This window comes from Periophthalmus magnuspinnatus, chromosome 6, assembly GCF_009829125.3.
Source record: "Periophthalmus magnuspinnatus isolate fPerMag1 chromosome 6, fPerMag1.2.pri, whole genome shotgun sequence".
In the NCBI taxonomy this organism is placed as follows: Eukaryota; Metazoa; Chordata; class Actinopteri; order Gobiiformes; family Gobiidae; genus Periophthalmus; species Periophthalmus magnuspinnatus.
The window spans coordinates 21,273,461-21,291,249 of NC_047131.1; the positions used below are offsets into that span (position 1 = coordinate 21,273,461).

Consider the following 17,789-nt stretch of genomic DNA (forward strand, 5'->3'; position numbering starts at 1 on the left):
TGCTCTAATCTTTATCAAAAGACGCCACACAGCTGAGTGAGTTCTCCATGTTGTTACTGCGAGTCGCCATTGAACTTTAACTGTGTCTCATCAACTTTTACCTTCTCCTCAGACACTCACAGCTCAGGTCACCACTAATAATTCAGTGATGACCTCATTTGTGTCAAGTTGAAAGAGACATTTTCAAGACTCAGAAACCCCTTCTGCGAGATCTTCCCTGTCATTAATGTAAGATTTATTATGGCCATTTGACACCATAAACCCTGTTCAACTGTCAAGGAAGAAAATTGAGGATACATAGCAGCAGGAGAAGTACATTTGTACATTTGTCTTTTCAAATACACTTTCACTGACAGAAATAGCCAAACTTAACAAGGACAGCAGATCTATGCCTTTCCTAAGAACTTGAAATATCCGCAAATCAATGTTAAAACCAATGGTACCTAGAACACAGTTTGAAAACCTCTGTCTTAGGACTCTTTTAAAAGTTTGAGAAATTCTTTTCCTGGTTTCTTTCCAAAGGTTGAATACTTGCATGGACTGTAGAAGGTGTCTGTCAACTAAAGGTCTATATTTTACCACTGGGTTACAGGAATAGAGCCTTGACAGAGGTCTGTGTACTTTGGTTTATTTCATGTTCATGATTGTTGATTTTTTTATTCTTTAAAATGTGGAATTTACACAATTCTTTACATCTAAAAACAAGGTCTAATTTCTCAAGGTGAATGTTGTTGCATAAATCATGGGTTTGACTTGTGTGGATAAAACGAAGGAAGACCAGTTAACGTCTTGTCTCCCTTAGGCCTTGACAGTTCGGGACATTCCTGAAATACTGCGACTCTGATGGCCTTCTCTGTTAAAGGGGAGTGGGTTCACGTCTGTGTGCTTTCACATTTGTAATGGGTTATTTTGGTTGTCTCCAGATGGTCTGATGGGGGCAAGGGTGACACACCTAGAACTTGTGTCTTTGTACATCGTTCAAATGTTTCTCGATCTTCAAATCCCTGGAGAAAGCATGAAAAATGCAGCAGGAAGGATGTCTAATCTTCACCAGTCTGTGGCATATTCCCAGCAGAGGATGAAAGCCCTGCGCACATATTAGTCCCATTTAGTGACAGCTATTTGCAAACTGTTTGAAGTATCCTAGTGTGAGGGAATTTCTCAAAGCATATTTTTAAAGCCTAACTATCTTGTTTATGATAGCAATGTCCAAATTCTTGATAAAGTTTGCAGTTTGTATATTTTCCTTAACTACAAAACACTCCTTTACAAAACAATTTAGCATCTATATCTACCCTAAACTGTTTATAATAACTGACTTCAGCTGCAGCGCAGTGTCTGTTAAACTTAAATCCTTTCTGAGATAAATTACTGATATCGGCATTGGCAAAAAAAACTCAAATAAATAAATAAATAAACAAACAAACAGAAGCACCATCTTCTGTTTACCACCTCTACTTCTGTTCATTACACACTCCTACATCATGTACACTACTTACAACATGCATTCTTTGGTCTTTTGCAAGGCTCCTTACTTCTACCTTCTGCATCCTGTGATCTTACAAGAGAAAACGGAAGATTTTGTCTTACAAGAACATGCATTTTGCATATTTTAGCAAAGTATTAAAGGAGAGAGGCAACTTTTCAGAGCTTATGTTATAATGGAGTTCCATCTTTGCTCAGAAAATTGCTGTTTTGATCTTACCCCTAAATAATCTAGACTCAATCATAAACGTAGGGTTAAATTATGCAACATAGACATTTTTCAGAAATGAAAAGCTACATTATATTTTATTATTAAGAACCAGGAAAAAAAAAACACACAATATGTCTTCCTTAAACTGGGTATTGCTAATCACTTCAGTGGTTGGTACATTGCACCTAGTTACATAATATTGTTTACACTGCAGTAAACAATATTCAAATGTGAGATTTCAATGCAGTACCAATATGAGACGCTCGAGTGTAGGAAGAAGTTTCACTTAAATTAGTGTTTTGCCTTAGAGGCTTTAAATGCACTTTAATGGCCCAACAGGGGAAAATGCCACTAAATCTTTCTAATGCTGCTTACTTTTCATATTTCCAGCCCGTTAAAGGATATAGCTGTCCCATCTTCATGGTGCCATCTCCTGTAGCACCTCCAGTGCACTGAACCATCCTGGCCCTCAGCGATTTGTCTACTCCCCTTTAAAAGTTCAACACAAAGCCAGACACGCTCAACAAAGCAATACTGTAGTGTTGCCTTCAGGGTCCTCATCCACAAACACGGACGCTGCTTTCACTGACTTAAATAAGTTTATCACTGTTGTCTGTCAGCCAGAGCCTAGCCATAACAAAACGTCACTGAGTTTTATCTAAAAATCAGCACCTGTGTAGGAGATATGTTTCTCCTCCAGTGATGTAACCCATTTGGTATCGCTGCAATCTCTGAGCTTTGAATAGCACAATGACCACACCTATAAACTATTTAGCTATAAAATTGTGATAGCTAGATAAATCTGTATCAGGTTCAAATTGTACTGGTACAAAGTACTTTTTTATTTTTATACGAGTTGATATTTTAAATAAAATAACTGCATGGATCAGGTAGAGATTTTTTAATACTGTCGCTGGGCGTTAGGGGCAGCATCAGGGGGTTTTGTTGGTTAATTTAAGGGCAGCCTAACAACTTAAAAAACTAATAATATCATCTTGTTTGTGTTACGGCCTAAGTTAAAGATCTCTATGAAATGATGTAGCCTATATCATGCTTATCAGATCAGATCAAGCCCGTAGTCCTTCAAATAAATGTTATAAACTGAGAAATATCATTGCTGTAGAATGAGACCGTGGCCTGTTATTTTAATAGATCCACGGTAACGCCTCTGAAGAACAAAAATGAGAAAATGTTGCAACCTCGTGGCCACTCGGGGTATCGTTACAAGAAAACGTTTCAAATGTGAAGGAAAAACGTCCCGGATGCACTCAAAAACACGTGCATGTACAGATCTTTGTCGGTAAGTAACTAACATTTTAGTAAAAGAAAAAATCATTAGAAAACTTTCTACACCTTCATCAAACAAACATCTCTATCGCAGAACTTTATTGACTCTGACAGTCAAAACAACAGACGCACACGTGACGCATTTGACGGAACTGATTAGTCGTGAACTGGTAGTGTTTAGGTTTCCAATGCAATATGACACAAATTAAAAATCCAACTTTTAGCATCGCGATTGCGTTTTTAAAGACTATTTTCCCTCGCCGGGCACCGTTCCTTCGATAGCTCAGTTGGTAGAGCGGAGGACTGTAGTGGAAAAGGGCGCTGACATCCTTAGGTCGCTGGTTCGAATCCGGCTCGAAGGAGACTTGTTTTTTTTCTTTGACTTTATTTATGAAGATAATTACATATGTCCCTACAGTGCCACCTCGTGTTCACAGTAGTAGCACGTAGTAGTAAATGTAAGATTATGGCTGTGTCTCAATTCGCCCACCTGGCCTTAGAATCACCATTGGAAGGGCGGTTCGAAGGGCAGTGACGTGATTTCCGGCGCGACAAGGGCTGTCCCATTTCAACGCACCCTACTGAATGCGCCCGACAAACCTGCCCTTCCCTTTGCACCGTTTCCATGGAGATCGGACGTAACCGAAGCCTGCATCCGTGCACACTTCACGCACTTCTATATCCCGTCATGCACCGCGGCTACGCAAAAAAGAGAAGAAAATGGAGTCCGTTGCGCAATACACGTTCAAATGTTCGTACTGGTTTACCTCATCTACAACAGAGCGATATGAAACTGTTAAATCTGAATAAAGATCTGTACAGTGTGTGTGATGATTAAAAAGGAGGAGAGTTACATGGAATAAAGGAATGTGCAGTTATTGCTAGACAATAAGAGACATTATTATCATTAAAAATTATTACTGCAATAAGAATAATGTAAGAATCTTCGTTTCTATTGTAAGTGTCAAAGACCAAGAGACTGAAACATAAAGTCAGAAGAGTTTAATGATCCACACAGGTAATGTGAACAATAAAGCAACGGACTCTGAGGAAAGGGCAGAACAGAGTCCTGAGACGTGCACAAAATCTTCCTGAGTTCCGTACATTCCATACTCTGCGCCCCTCGTGGGCACGTGTCATTTACTTTCATGTTAGTAAATCAAGATACTAGCTTGATGTAGCGCTGCACTGCTAGAAAATACCTTATAATAATCAGATGAAAAGAACTGGCACGGCATAGAAGGGAAACAGCGCCCTCTACTGTTATTAAAGTGGTGTAGCCACTGGCCAAAATACCGAACCATTAAACTGGAATATCCCACTATATGTACCACTAATCACTGTCTCTGGTTTATAGTCTATGAATGTCAAAATTATATTGTTACCTCTGTCTCTGTTATTACGTTTTCACAAGGTTTATTTTGTTAAAGTTATGAAGTAGCTACAATTGAGTAAAAAAATCACCTCGAACGTTATATTTGCCTATTGATATTCAATCTAAACAGAAAGAAACGGCTGTGACGACGACATCTTGACTTTTTTCTATTAAATAATAAATCATTAAAAATAACGTACGTAATGTACGTATCGTACGTTCAAAGACAGCGGTGGAAGTGCGGTCCGTGGTGTAGGCCTGTCCCACTTCAGCAAGATGGAGGCTACACTGAGGAGGGCAGATTCTCGACCGGAACCTTGAAACTACACTTTTGAAGAGTACTTCGTAAGGACCCTTGAAGGGTGCATTTGGCGAATTGAGACACAGCCAATGAATGGTACCTTACCAAATTACAGCTGAGGAGCTGTTGTTAGTTTTAAGCTCTTGTCTGGGATCCAGAATACACACTTCTTCAATACTTCACGGATTTTTTGCCAGGCAAATTAAGCTTGTGATTGACACATATAATTCAAACGCAGAGTTTGTTATAAATTCTTTATTTGTATGTTGGTAACTTATGATATAGATTCTATGTTTTATTTGGCACATTTCTTATTTATGACATTCTATTGTTGATAATTCATATTAAACACTGACTGAGGTAGTCCTAGAACAACAATGCACAGGCAATCAGACATTTAAATGGTGTCAAGGTTCAGATAAATGTACATTTAAATAGTACAGGTTATAGGCAAATAATTAAAATGATTTAGTAGGCTACTGAACAATAGGCCTGTGTCATGGATTGTATGTATCTAGTTGTTCATATTTATTTATGCAATTATATCAACTGTTGTAAGGGCCTCTAAATTTCCAAAATCATGTTTAGTTATAAAATCATTGTTCATTCAAGGCGAACTCGTTTTCTAGGTGATGCTGGAGACTCCAGAGAGAAGGCAGTGGGGCTAACAGGACGAGACTCAGGGATGTACTCTGTCTCATACTTATCAATGTACGGTTTAGCCACCTGCCAGACCTGAAAATAACCAAGCATGGATGATTAAAAGAGAGACACAGGACACTTATGTGATTAAAAATATCTCTTCACTAAATATTAATGGGAAGTTTTCTTGATGCATGCTGTTGGACTGCAACAAACAAATATTTATCTAATCGATTAATGTAGTGATTATTTCTTTTAACTAATCAATTTGCTGTTTAAAATGCAAAAGGTTGTGAATATGAGATTTTTAGAAAATTTTACTTAGATTAAGCTGAAGTGAAAATGCATGAGGTCAGCCCAGAGCAGTTTAAAAAGAAAAATCAAAAACATGCAATTTTCACATTCCACATGTCAAATTCACGCATTTACTGCAAGTCCGAAAACATCTTTCATCTTATGGCATGTTTTGGAGCCAGTGTATACACTAGTTAACAGTTATTTGCTTACTAAATTAGTTGACAATGATTTAAATTATGAATCAGTTGCAATTAATTGATTAACTTGTTGCAGCCCTAGCATGGTGTGGTTTCAGCCAGTTTAATGTTGCATACTCTGCTTTTGTAGAACTGTAAAAAGCTACTTTTTTAATGGAGCCTTTTCACATTGTTCTTGTCCCTGTTGAAACATTTATTGTCTTGTAAAAAAAATAAAATAAAAATAAATTAAAGGTGATCTAATTTACAATACAATTAACAAACCGTATGATTTATCTTACACAGAATAATTCACAGAGTTTGAGCACTTGCCTTTTCGTCGATCAGCAGTCTGTGCACGGCCTCGATATCTGGAGACATGAATCTGTCTTTAATCCAGGGCCTGTTTTGGACCAAGAGAGGAGACAGCTGTGGGTAAACATTAACCCATTTGGACTTGATTTCAAAGAGAGTAATGGTGAACCTTGATCACATATGTTTGACTTACTTGACCACACTCCGCACAAGTTCATAGACCTTCTCCAGTGGAGTGGTAGTACGCAGAGGCCGTAGGAACTCAATTCCCTGACAGGCCGCCAGCAGCTCTATGGCAAGTACTGCGCAAACAAACTGGTTAGCAAGGTTCATAACATACCTACTTTAATTAATTTAAATCTTGAGTGGATTGATAATCCAAGTACCCCTAAACAAGTAGAATATCCAGAAAAATCTGTGTTTAATCCAGGACTAAACTTGAATTAAGCCATTTTGTATAAATCGCTTCATAATTCCAGACACATAAGCACCATTAAAAGACCACTGTCAGATTCGATGAAAATTATTCAGTATAATTAGACAACTTTAAATCACATCATATATTTTTGCAGCTGCAGTTGTTATTCGGTGTAAAACTGCTGAGATCTTTATCTTGTGACTATATGCTATTTTTGTAAAGATTTTAATCTATATTTAACCTTGTTCAACATGTTCAATGACTCTCAGAGCCTTCCTCGCAGCCCATCCTCCCATGGACACATGGTCTTCAGTGGCAGCGCTGGTCGATAAGGAGTCCACAGATGAGGGATGACACAAAACCTTATTTTCTGAAACTGAACAAGGAAGTACAAAAAGGAATATAAAACGTTATTACAGATTAGTAGTGCAATGATACTAAAATGTCAAACTTTGATACTAGAAGAACAACCTTGTGATGGAAATGCATGTGTATGGAAATATTCTTATCATATGTCTTTATGTAAATGCATATGATCTGTGTCCGTCTGTCAAAGACTCAGACCAGACATGTGTAAAGGTTGTCTGTGTAATCCCTCAGTCGTCCAGGTATGATCCATAGTAAAAGAAAAATTCAAATCTGTCAACTGGACAAAAAGTTGTAGGAGTGAAGACGCTTTGCTGCTCATCCAAGCCACTTCTTCAGTTCTGAGTGAAGGATCTGTCCCCATCCCAAAGGAAACTTACAAACTCACAAACGCAAATTTCAGTATCAATACTTATTCAAATTAGTCAGTTTTTTTGACAACCCTGCCGATAATGTGAGTGTGTGTATATGCTAACCTAATGCTGCAGCGGTGCAGTGAGCAATCATAAACCCAGAGTTGAGTCCTCCTTCATTGACGAGGAAGGCTGGTAGCTCACTCAAGGACGGGTTACACAGCCTCTCAATCCTCCGCTCACTGATGGCAGCTAGCTCATGCACTGCAATAGCTAAAAAGTCCAGTGCCTTATGGACAAAACAACTAGGGTTATTTGTAAAATATTTTAAACTAATTCTTGAATGATTGAGCATAAGCAGTACCTTTGCTGGGTATTCTCCGTGGAAGTTACCACCTGAAATAGTTTCCCCTCTTTCTGCAAACACCATCTAATACAGCTGTTAAGTGCAGTCACTTAGAGAAATGCATAAGACAGAATAAATATTGTGCCAAGTTACAATATAATTTGGTTTAAAAGGATACAGGGTTGTCTGTGGCACTGTTGATTTCTGTATTGATGATGTTTTTGGCAAAATTAATTGTGTCATTGACAACTCCATGAACCTGTTGAATAGCCACAGTATATTAGACATTGAAATGTATGCACTTCAAAATGCATACCTTGTAGGGATCATCCACTAGAAAACTGATAAAGGTATTTGGTCACAGAATAGACCTGAGGTTACCTGAGGACAGCATCGCATGGTGTAGGCATCCTGCACTCTGTCACAGAAACGATGACTTTCTGAAAAGGCAAAATTCAGTTATGACATCACCCTCAAGACTTCTTTGACTCCCTCTCCATCTTTAAAACTCATTAAAAAACCCAACTACTCAGACTGTCCCTTGACTATGGAGTTTCTAAACAAAATAAACCTGATTTTATTTTCCTCTTTTTTTTTTTTTTTTTAGAAATCTTAATGAATCACCTGCGATCTCAGATGGATGATGATCAGAGTCTAGAAGAGATCGGAAACGCAGAGCCACTTCAGTCTGTCCAGGGTGAGGCCTTAGTGCATGGATGTCTACAAAAATGAACCAAACATTATTTGATTTGCATATTTATTTTTCTTTACTCTCACTTTCTTACCGCTGTCAAAAGCCTTGGTGGTGCCCTTGAGCACCTCCAGAGTGAGAGCGGCGATGATGTCTGCTTGTTGGGCAATGGCCTGGGCTCGCTCCACTGCCTCTGCCCCCAGAGAGGTGATCATCTGCGTCCCATTGATCAGAGCAAGCCCCTTGAACGGTGTAAGTTATATTTATCATATAATGGTTGGGACTGGGTAGTTAGTAATAATATATAAATATTCAATATTTTACATTAAACTATTAGAATTGCTCAAAAAATACAGGTTTATTTGGACAACATCTGTTTATGAACAATGACACACCTATTTCCTCAGGTTAATCCTTTTCTGTTGAGACTCATTCATACTCTAGTGTACACAAGCATGGGAGGCAAAATGGAGGCCCTTGCTAAAGAACATAACTGCACTGACCCATTAGTTGGTGAACACTCTGTCACTGAGGCACTGCTTGTGTGTATTCCTATCACTCAGCATATCATCCAGCCTGTCACATGCTGCATAGATTGTATAAGTACTCTTTCAGTGCGTTTGTTTGTATTGCTGTCTTTAGACATTACCTCTTTGGGCTTCAATGATATTGGCTTGAGTCCATGGGCCTCTAAGACCTGTCCAGAGATGAAAGAGGTCAAAACATGTGAAAGATCAAGGGTCATCAAAAGGCAAACATGTTTAGCAACTGCAACTAACAACCTTTCACTCCAAAAAACAAAACAAAAAACACTTCCTGCTAAACAAAACATTGAATCAAAGGTAGTAACAAGTATCGTACGTATTTGGCATCGGCCCAACCACTCTTTGGTGACCACATCTTTCCCTCTCCCATCAGCCCCAGTGCCAGGTGAGAGAGAGGGGCCAGATCTCCACTGGCTCCCACTGTCCCCTTCTCTGGGACGAAGGACAGACATGATGCTGAGGATAAATTATAAATGTTATTTAGTGTAATTTCTGATAGTAGCACTTCAGCTTTTCTGCATTGTCATACCATTAAAGGCCTGGATCATGGCATGTAGAGTTTCTAAAGAGATCCCACTGTACCCTTTTGCCAGGACATTGATCCTAAGAGCCAACAGCATGCGGGTCCTCTCGGGGCTCAATGGGTTCCCCACTCCTAAAGATCCAGTATTACACAATATTAAATATTACAGCCTTGGTAGCGACTGTAATGTTAGTGAATAATGTTTTACCTGCAGAATGAGAACGCACCAGGTTTTCCTGCAGCTCCCTGTAAACAAAATGCAGTCAGTCATTCTGAACAAACTGACCCTGGAAACTATGTTCAAAATCTGTACTTGAGTTTGCTGACAGGAATGACAGTGCGGGCGAATTTGCCAAAGCCTGTAGTGATTCCATAGACAACTGTGAAAAGCAGAAAAGAGTCACGATACAGTGAATGCAGTAGAAGTCAAGCATTGGTATATATTCATTAAACAAATCACCTTTGTTTTCCTTGACAATGGTGTCCAAAAGTTCTCTGGATTGCACAACTTTGTCCTCTGCCTCTGAAGTCAGCTGAAATATTAGTAAAGTCAACGATTAACACAGCTTCTGTGACGGCTAAGCCCTTGCTTATGATTACCTTTATCTTGTATAAACCTCTGCCCAAATTGACCAGATCAGTTGATGAAAGGCTGTTGCCATCAAGAAGAATGGACTGTGAAAACAGAAGAAATCCAATCAGTAGTGATTTAATTGTCATAGATAGGCTAATTTCATAGTTACTACCACTCATACCTCATCAGGCTCTCTGTATGCTGCTGTACTGTTTTAGAAAATGTTATTAAGGGTTAAAAAAAAACTGCGCAACACATCAACTTGTTCAATATTTCGTATGGGCCTATTAGTAGGCCTTTCAATAAAAATGGGTAAAACATGTTAAAAATCGAAGGATACATATGGGACACTCCAGGCTGACAGGGTATAAAGTCAGGAGACATAGTGTCCCCTTCTATGGCTGAAAAAAGAGAAAGAGAAACAAGAGAAAGAACTTATTGCCATAGCTCCAGGAGGACTCACATTTACATGGTCTAAGTCCTAAGTCTCTGCTGAACTTGTTGCTGGATTTTACATATTTTTCTGTTCAGTCATTACCGAGCTCGACAAAGTCATTGTCTTCCAGGACATCTTCAATCGTGTCGTCCGCGTCCAAAAGTCCTAATCCTTGACACCGGCGCACAACAAAACGGGTGTCTTTTACAGATGTAATGCCGCCATTGTCGGGTTTGTTCTTGATGTATCGTTTAAGGACTTCGAGCCCGAGCCATTGAATTGTATTTTTGGTGTCTCGGCACGGGATGGCCAACCACTCGTCTCGTACGTGAACCGTAAACCGAGGCATGGCGCGTCTGTGCATCCGCAGCAATGTGCGCAGCGCACCGCTCTCCAAGGTACCAAGGTACTAAGCGCAAAGATGCTCGACCAATCAGCGCAGCGATCTGCGGCCACGCCTCTATGGACCACTGACCTGTGCAGGTTTGGGCAGGGTATGGTCAGAAAACGCCGTTAGGTGACGAGGGCCGAAGAACAGACAGGCCTATAGGTTTTACTGACGTGGACTTTTAGGCAGCCCAAACATTTAGTCCTGTCGGTTGTCAAAAAACATTTTTATTCTTTGCTTTAGGTTTGAGAGGCGGTTCGGGTGCAGTGATTTAGGTCTACAAATTATTAGCCTGCCCTACGCCATATAAGGAACTTTAAAATGGATGAATGAGCTCTAATCCAGTCATAGTGGCTTTAGAAGTGGTTTGAGTAACGAGCAGCACGTGAACGCCTCGCAGCAGTAGCCTGCGGCCTGGTGATGTCAGTGAAAGGGCCGCTGAGTGCAGCATGTGTGCAGTCGACAGCGCGTAGGCCTGCTGCGGGCCGTCAGCGCGAGAGGAGGGAGGAAAAGTCTGTTTACACAGACGGCAAACTGCCTGGGGAATCGTCGGGGAGAGGAAGTCAGCCGGCTCTGTGTCTGCGTGCTCCAACTTCCTGCTCAGAAAAAGAAAAAGCACAGGATCCTATTTCAGTCCAGCACAACTCTGTAGACGAGGGCTCCAGCAGTAAGCATGGAAAAACAAGGAAACTCTCCAGCGACGCCGTAAAGTTTCTAACAGTGACCGGACCAAGTGAGAGAGCGCAGGTAAAGTCCGACCAAGTGTCATCGTTGAGTGCTATGCTGCTTTTGATAAGTGATGGTCGCTACAAAGTAAATGCGCTAATACTATCGACGCTGATGTTACTACAGTCGTGTTACCCGGAGTGTCGCTTAAAGCAGTGCCTTGTGTTTGACTGTTTGTACATTTGGTATGTTTTCTACACGTTAAGTGTGCTTTTCTACTCGGACCACAACTGAACTCTCTTCCGGTCCGAGGAACATCTTGAAAATGAGTCAGTGGGGCAGAGCAGTGATTCAGTGTTGCGTGCGTCAAAGTTATTGCAACTTTAAACTCCGGAAACGCCAAAAACTCCAAAAAGAAACATTTATGAGAAATAATGTTGCAAAGCCGCGTCTGCCTAGCGCCTGTGTTTATGGATGCTTTTCTTTTTGACCACTGCTAAATTTTCCACCGTCTGCGAACAGGAAGAGAGCAGATTTAGTCATGGCTAAGTAATGTCTGCACACACCATCTAATCTCATTAGGAGTTTCCGTTCAGCCAACACACTGGATGTCTTTGTGCGCACAGCGAGTCTCCTCATCCCCGATCCAAACCAGCACAATGTCCCTGTGATATTCCTAGAAAGATTTAACACCACATGAGCATCTCTCACCGTGACAATAGCGTGGCCTTTTATTTTATGCGGTGGACCGCTTCCCTCCATTTGTCTTGTCTGCACTGGGGTTCACGTTTACAGCTTCAAGATTAAGTGTTTTTAATGGCATAATTAAGTCATTTTAGTAACTAAATCTACAATATGTTTTGAGGTTTAAGCCCCCCCTGCAGCATTTAGTAAAATTGTTTTTTCATTATAGGTGAATGTGTCAGTTCACTGGTGATGCGCTGGTTCATCCCACTTTCAAAGGCTCAGTAGAGTTTTATTACTGTTGTCTTATTATATATTATGAATACGTACATTTAACTTGTACATGACAACATGTCTTTCGGTCACATCATAAATGCATGATAGATTTAGGGGACGATCTTCTCTGTAGAGAGCAATTCTGAAATATTTCAACCCAATAAATATACCAGCTTCAGTAACCGCACACACAAAGTGAGATAAGGGACACAATCTTTGGGAGAAAGACTACCGATAATTATCCACTGATAAGAGGATCTTCTTCTGTCTACCTCTATGAGCTGTGTTGACAGTTTGTCACTTATATTTTACACCTCCCATCTCAAACTCTGGGTTCACGGGTGGAGCCAGGGAAAGGGGACAATGATCCAATCTTTTGACTCTGTCTTTTGGGACTTTGATGGGAAGTGTGGCCGTAGCCTGGAAATGCTCCCCTGCTGTGGGATCCCCTCTCTGCCATTTGTCCTTGGAAGTAGAATAGGAGGAAGTCCTGGCTCTGACAGGTTTGTAGTTTCACATGGCAGATAGAAAACTCTGGGGATGGTTTGTGGCGGAAAAGAGTTCAAACCCGGCCTTTCTCTGTCTGTTGGACACGGGCTAAACCACCTCAGTGCTATCATATTGTTTTAAGTCCCATGTTTATTGATAACACATTCAGTCGGTGCAACCAATGTTCCTGCCCGGGTAACCTACTGTTGTAATGTTGTCTGTTTTTTAAGGTGCAGGTACTATTTACATATGTTTTTTTTATAAAATTGTGAAATACAAGTTTAATGCTGTTCAGTAATAGTCAAGTGAGCATAACAGTTTAATAATTTCTTAAATTTGGTTAATATAAATGAAGAGATTATATTAGAATTACTGCACTGCCCAAAGTAAGAGGCTGTGTGAATGTTTTACTTTTGTAACATTGATCAACATACTAACATACACTAACTAATAATAAAACAGCTCTTGCAAGAAGCAAAGTGATGTGGTTTACACAGGATGATACAAATGACCTTCCTCACAGAATCTGGACCATAACAAAGAGATCATGACCCTGTGATCTCCTGTGGCTCCAATTGTGGCATATTCAAATAAACTTCAGAAAATCCTAAATGGATGGTGGACTTTACAAGTACAAGAAGTAAATATATGGTTAAGAAAGCAATATTTTATTTAATATTTACACATATTAAGTAAAACTAGAGCATATTTGTTGATTGTTTAAGTGAAGCAGGAACAGTTAATTTCTTGATGAAAGTGAATATAGGATCTGCAAGGAGCAGACAGGAGCTCAGCGGCTGCACATTCCTCTATTAAAGGACTAACCCACCCTGGGCCCGTCATGCTTCCTGTGCAGAGAGGGCCAGGTTGGACCGCAGCATACTTTTGGCTGGAGCTGTTGTTCCTCCTTATATGTGTCATTTTTTTTTTGCTGCTAGTGCTACTTTACAGACACATTAGGCCCATAACACACTCGTCTATTCATCACCAGCCGACTTTCTTACACCACATGTTCAATCTCAAATATATTTATATTTTTTTACTACTATTTGGTCCTCAAACTAAAAAGCAGCATTAAAAGACAGAGTATTGAACCTATAAGAAATTCATTATCAGGAGGAAATTCAGAAGTTAAAATGTTTTATAGCCTACAGATCAATGTCGATGAAGACGCTTACTCACATTCCCACTCCCAAGAGGGGATTGCATTGATTTGTATTATAGGTATTTAAAATGTGTGTTGTAAACAGAAGTGAATTGATTATGTCATATTTTAGGGTTATAGAAGTATAGTTTATAGTGCCCCCCTCCCCTAACCTCCAGGACATGTTTTTCAGACATGGACAGTGCCATCACCCTGTGGCAGTTCCTGCTGCAGCTGTTGCTGGACCAGAGTCACAAACACCTGATCTGCTGGACATCCACAGATGGAGAGTTCAAGCTCCTAAAGTCTGAGGAAGTAGCCAAACTGTGGGGCCTTCGCAAAAACAAAACTAACATGAACTATGACAAGCTGAGCCGAGCCCTGCGCTACTACTACGACAAGGTGAGAGTGGGCGTTAGGATGGTCTCTGGCACTTCTGTGGTTAAGAGATACTTCCACTTCTTCTTTCTCATTTAATGCACAGTGCACACAAATGTCTTTCACTATTGTGGTAAGATTTGAGTGGAGAAAAACTAGAGTTTAATAAATAATAAGTAATTAGTCTTTCAGTAATTAGTCTGTTTATCCACTAACCACAAATATTTAACTCTGTTTCAGAACATCATCAAGAAAGTGATTGGGCAGAAGTTTGTGTACAAGTTTGTGTCTTTTCCTGAGATCCTGAAGATGGACCCTCAGTCCATGGAACTGGGCAGGGTCCCACTGCAGGACACCGAGGCAGCAGAGCTGGAGTTGGAGGAAGAGGAGGAAGAGGAGGGAGAGGAGGTGCAGAGGAAGGCCCTGGGTGCCCTGGGACAGCAGCAGTGTCGCACTGACTACCTGCACTCAGGCCTATACTCCTCCTTCAGCCTCAGCTCTCTGCAGAAGCTGAGGGAGAGACAGGACGAGCCGCGCTCTGTCATCCGCTTTGGAAACAATAATAGGAGCCCTCCACCAACATCTAAACCTGAGTCTTATGTGTCCCCCAAACCCCTGTCCCACTCCCCTCAGTCCCCCCACAGCCACAGCTGGAGCCCAGTACAAGAGGAAGAGGACTTAGACAGTGCTCAGCCGCTCAACCTGTCAGCAGGACACAGGGAGCGGGCACAGCGGACGCCCGACAAGAGGAGGAACAGTAGTAGCTCAGGAGATGGACTTCCCCCAAAAAACAAAAAGCCCAAAGCCCTGGACATCTCTGCCCCGCCACTGATGCTGGCAGGAAGTGACATCGGCTCCATTGCCCTCAACAGCCCTGCCCTGCCCTCCGGCTCGCTCACTCCAGCCTTCTTCACTGCACAGGTGAGCCTTCTCTCTGCTCTGGTCACATGACACAGACACCGTGATGAGTTGAAGGGGTAGCATTTTCTCTGCCACATAAACAGTGGCAAATCCTTTAAATCACAACCGCTGAAGTCAGCAGATTTTAAACCCTGCTTTTCTAGTCTTGATTCAAACAAGCCATGACATGCATGCAACTGAGTTGTTCCCATTTTACTTAATAATGGGAATTCTATGGAAATAGTAATGGCGGCAGCGCCCCATTACAGATGTTGTTTGGTCATTTCCATTCTTTCAGAGTCCATAGAAAAGTTAAAAGTAAGTAGGTTTTTAGGTTCAAACTAGGTCAGCGAGGTAGTAAACAGTGAGCATTGTCCAAAATTTGTCAATATTTATATTACACAATAACTTTTATTTCTATAGTGAAAATTCCAGGCCTGTCTTCTTCAGATTATGTAAATGTGGTTTGTGTAACTGCAGTGGGTTAAGACCATTGCAATGTGACATAACTGCTGATATAACCTCATCATGTGTCGGGGCTGGTGAGATGCCTGTGCCACTGGAGTTTGTCCACAAACCCAAAAAAGTGCACTCACTGTAACAGAGGAGTAAGATCAGAGAAAAACAAGGGATTTACAGAAATTGTGTGTGAGTCCGATCTACGAGAGGGGAAGAGGCCCTAAGTGATGCCATATGCTCCAATAATTCCATTAATAATGGGAGCAGGGCTGGTCCCGGCGCAACACTGGCTCACTTCTCTGAGGTGACACAGGGGAAAGTAGGGGAGGGACAGGAGAGAGGAGAAATTGATTTCATATGTTTTCTCTTTACGTCCAAACGCTCGAGCGCCCTCCACCCCCAATCAACAACAGCCCTCTCCGCCCGCTCCTCTCCTCCCCGCGTCACCCCTGGATTTCAGGGAGAAACCACAGACTTCCTTCCTGCTGCAGCAGTTTGTTTTTCCAAACGCCAGTACACGTCCATTTACAACTTGAGCATGTTTTGCATTAACAAAGGCCCAGAGCACTGACCAGACGAAGGGTCTGAGTGTTTGTGTTTGAATCTTGTCTTATTTACCACCCCTCTGTCCTGTGTGCAGACTCCGTCAGGCCTACTGCTGGCCCACAGTCCGCTCCTATCCGGGATCCACTTTTGGAGCAGCCTGAGCCCTGTCGCCCCCCTGAGTCCGGCCCGTCTACAGGGGCACAGTTCCCTTTTCCAGGTGAGAACTCAACAATAAACTCTATACGCAAGTGGAGGCAAAGTGAACAATAATAATGCAGTGTACTATAAATAGATGGATGTTATTTATTATTCATATTTAATCATTTTAATAGGTAATGAGTTATTCAAGCTCATCGCAGTAAACCTAAACATACTGTTAAGTGCCATTTGTTCTTGAACACAGTCTCAGTTGTTTTAAAAGCCTTTCCTTCCAGTAAACCTATATTTGATTGTTATTTTACCTTTAAATAATTGTAGCAATACATTTTACCAAAACCTGTAAATGAGATGTAGGAGATGGCTGAGCAAATAGTGCGCAGGTCTAGCAGAGGTGTCCTGTTTCAAGTGGAGAGGAAATCCTGTGAATACTTCCTGTTTGAGCCCAGGGGAGCCGGTCTGAACAGGGTGGACTGGTTTAGAGCCGCCCTTTCTCAAAAACCACGCCGGATCCTGAGACAAACAGAGGTGACTTGTGTTGTGGTGCATAGGACAGACCAGGAGGAAGAGCTACCATGAGTTTTAAAAACAGGAAACTGCAGCCAGTGACAATGCTGCCGTCGACCGCCGGAAGGTGGCTTTCAGAGCACATCCGCCTCTGACTCTGCCTCTCTCTTCCTCTTTCCTGCAGTTCCCCAGTCTAATCAACGGGCACATGCCTGTCCCTCTGCCGGGGCTGGAAGGAAGCCCCTCCTCCCTGCTCCTGTCGCCCTCCACACACAAGTCCTGATGCACCCACTTCATCTCATGTACAATCTCCTCTTTATCATCAGCAGTTGCCATCTTTAAGAGTCGTATGCGACGCCTGTGACCTCACGTTTTTGCACTTGACTTGCTCCAGATACCAGAGGTTAAAGCTCCTGGTAAAGCCATACGCTGGATGTCTGAGAGACATCTTTGTGAATAACTTGAGCACATTTCCACATGACCCTGTCCACTGTGGACAGTCGTGAGCCTGCAGCTGGGTGCAGGGATCTCCATTTTTAAGACTTCCTTTTCCTAAGTGTGCATCAAAGTGGAATGGTTTCACTTTGTAGTGTTGTATGTATTGTATGCAGTATGCACTATGCTTCTCAGATACCGGCTGTGCCTTGTACTTTTGTCTGTTCTAAATTTTAATGAAGACGAGATTTCAAATCAAAAACTGTAACACTTATTGTTCCTTTTTATACTGGACTTGGTATACAGTATGTATTCTGTATAATTTTGTATTATAAAATGTCTCATTGTCTTTTTCAATAAACATAGCATTGAATGCTTACACAAAGTCTGCTGAAGTCTTTAAATATTAATGACAGTTGT

General features: G+C 41.3%; 2 protein-coding genes and 1 non-coding gene across 3 annotated transcripts; 2 read left to right on the forward strand and 1 right to left on the reverse strand.

Annotated features, from left to right (window-relative positions):
* The first annotated feature begins 3,255 nt into the window (after positions 1 to 3,255).
* On the forward strand, positions 3,256 to 3,345 carry trnay-gua (transfer RNA tyrosine (anticodon GUA)). Its single transcript is given in 2 exon segments — positions 3,256 to 3,292; positions 3,310 to 3,345. It is a non-coding gene; the product is annotated as a tRNA-Tyr (tRNA).
* Positions 3,346 to 4,932: 1,587 nt separating this feature from the next.
* On the reverse strand, positions 4,933 to 10,732 carry hal (histidine ammonia-lyase). The gene is made up of 20 exons (XM_033968654.2): positions 10,444 to 10,732; positions 10,246 to 10,306; positions 10,087 to 10,114; positions 9,932 to 10,006; positions 9,792 to 9,864; positions 9,645 to 9,711; positions 9,540 to 9,577; positions 9,338 to 9,463; positions 9,125 to 9,264; positions 8,913 to 8,960; positions 8,358 to 8,505; positions 8,197 to 8,292; positions 7,954 to 8,012; positions 7,751 to 7,831; positions 7,591 to 7,656; positions 7,350 to 7,515; positions 6,749 to 6,883; positions 6,283 to 6,391; positions 6,108 to 6,177; positions 4,933 to 5,394 (listed from the first exon to the last, which is right to left on the reverse strand). The coding sequence occupies exons 1-20, from the start codon at positions 10,703 to 10,705 to the stop codon at positions 5,263 to 5,265; spliced, it is 1,980 nt and encodes a 659-aa protein (XP_033824545.1). The 5' UTR covers positions 10,706 to 10,732; the 3' UTR covers positions 4,933 to 5,262.
* Positions 10,733 to 11,157: 425 nt separating this feature from the next.
* elk3 (ETS transcription factor ELK3) lies at positions 11,158 to 17,757 on the forward strand. Its single transcript, XM_033968676.2, has 5 exons — positions 11,158 to 11,476; positions 14,182 to 14,390; positions 14,607 to 15,287; positions 16,366 to 16,488; positions 17,119 to 17,757. Exons 2-5 carry the CDS (start codon positions 14,184 to 14,186, stop codon positions 17,215 to 17,217), a joined length of 1,110 nt encoding a protein of 369 aa, XP_033824567.1. The 5' UTR covers positions 11,158 to 11,476; positions 14,182 to 14,183; the 3' UTR covers positions 17,218 to 17,757.
* Positions 17,758 to 17,789: the final 32 nt, after the last annotated feature.

Excerpts from the sequence above, each read along its gene's own strand:
- hal (XM_033968654.2), bottom strand. The coding sequence starts at position 10,705 with ATGCACAGACGCGCCATGCCTCGGTTTACGGTTCACGTACGAGACGAG. Across the intron at positions 10,115-10,245 it reads CAGCCTGGAGTGTCCCATAT|TACAGCAGCATACAGAGAGC; the intron begins GTATCCTTCGAT and ends TTTCTAAAACAG. Across the intron at positions 7,832-7,953 it reads CCATGCGATGCTGTCCTCAG|GTTCATGGAGTTGTCAATGA; the intron begins GTAACCTCAGGT and ends GCTATTCAACAG.
- elk3 (XM_033968676.2), top strand. The coding sequence starts at position 14,184 with ATGGACAGTGCCATCACCCTGTGGCAGTTCCTGCTGCAGCTGTTGCTG. Across the intron at positions 15,288-16,365 it reads CAGCCTTCTTCACTGCACAG|ACTCCGTCAGGCCTACTGCT; the intron begins GTGAGCCTTCTC and ends TCCTGTGTGCAG. Across the intron at positions 16,489-17,118 it reads GGCACAGTTCCCTTTTCCAG|TTCCCCAGTCTAATCAACGG; the intron begins GTGAGAACTCAA and ends TCTTTCCTGCAG.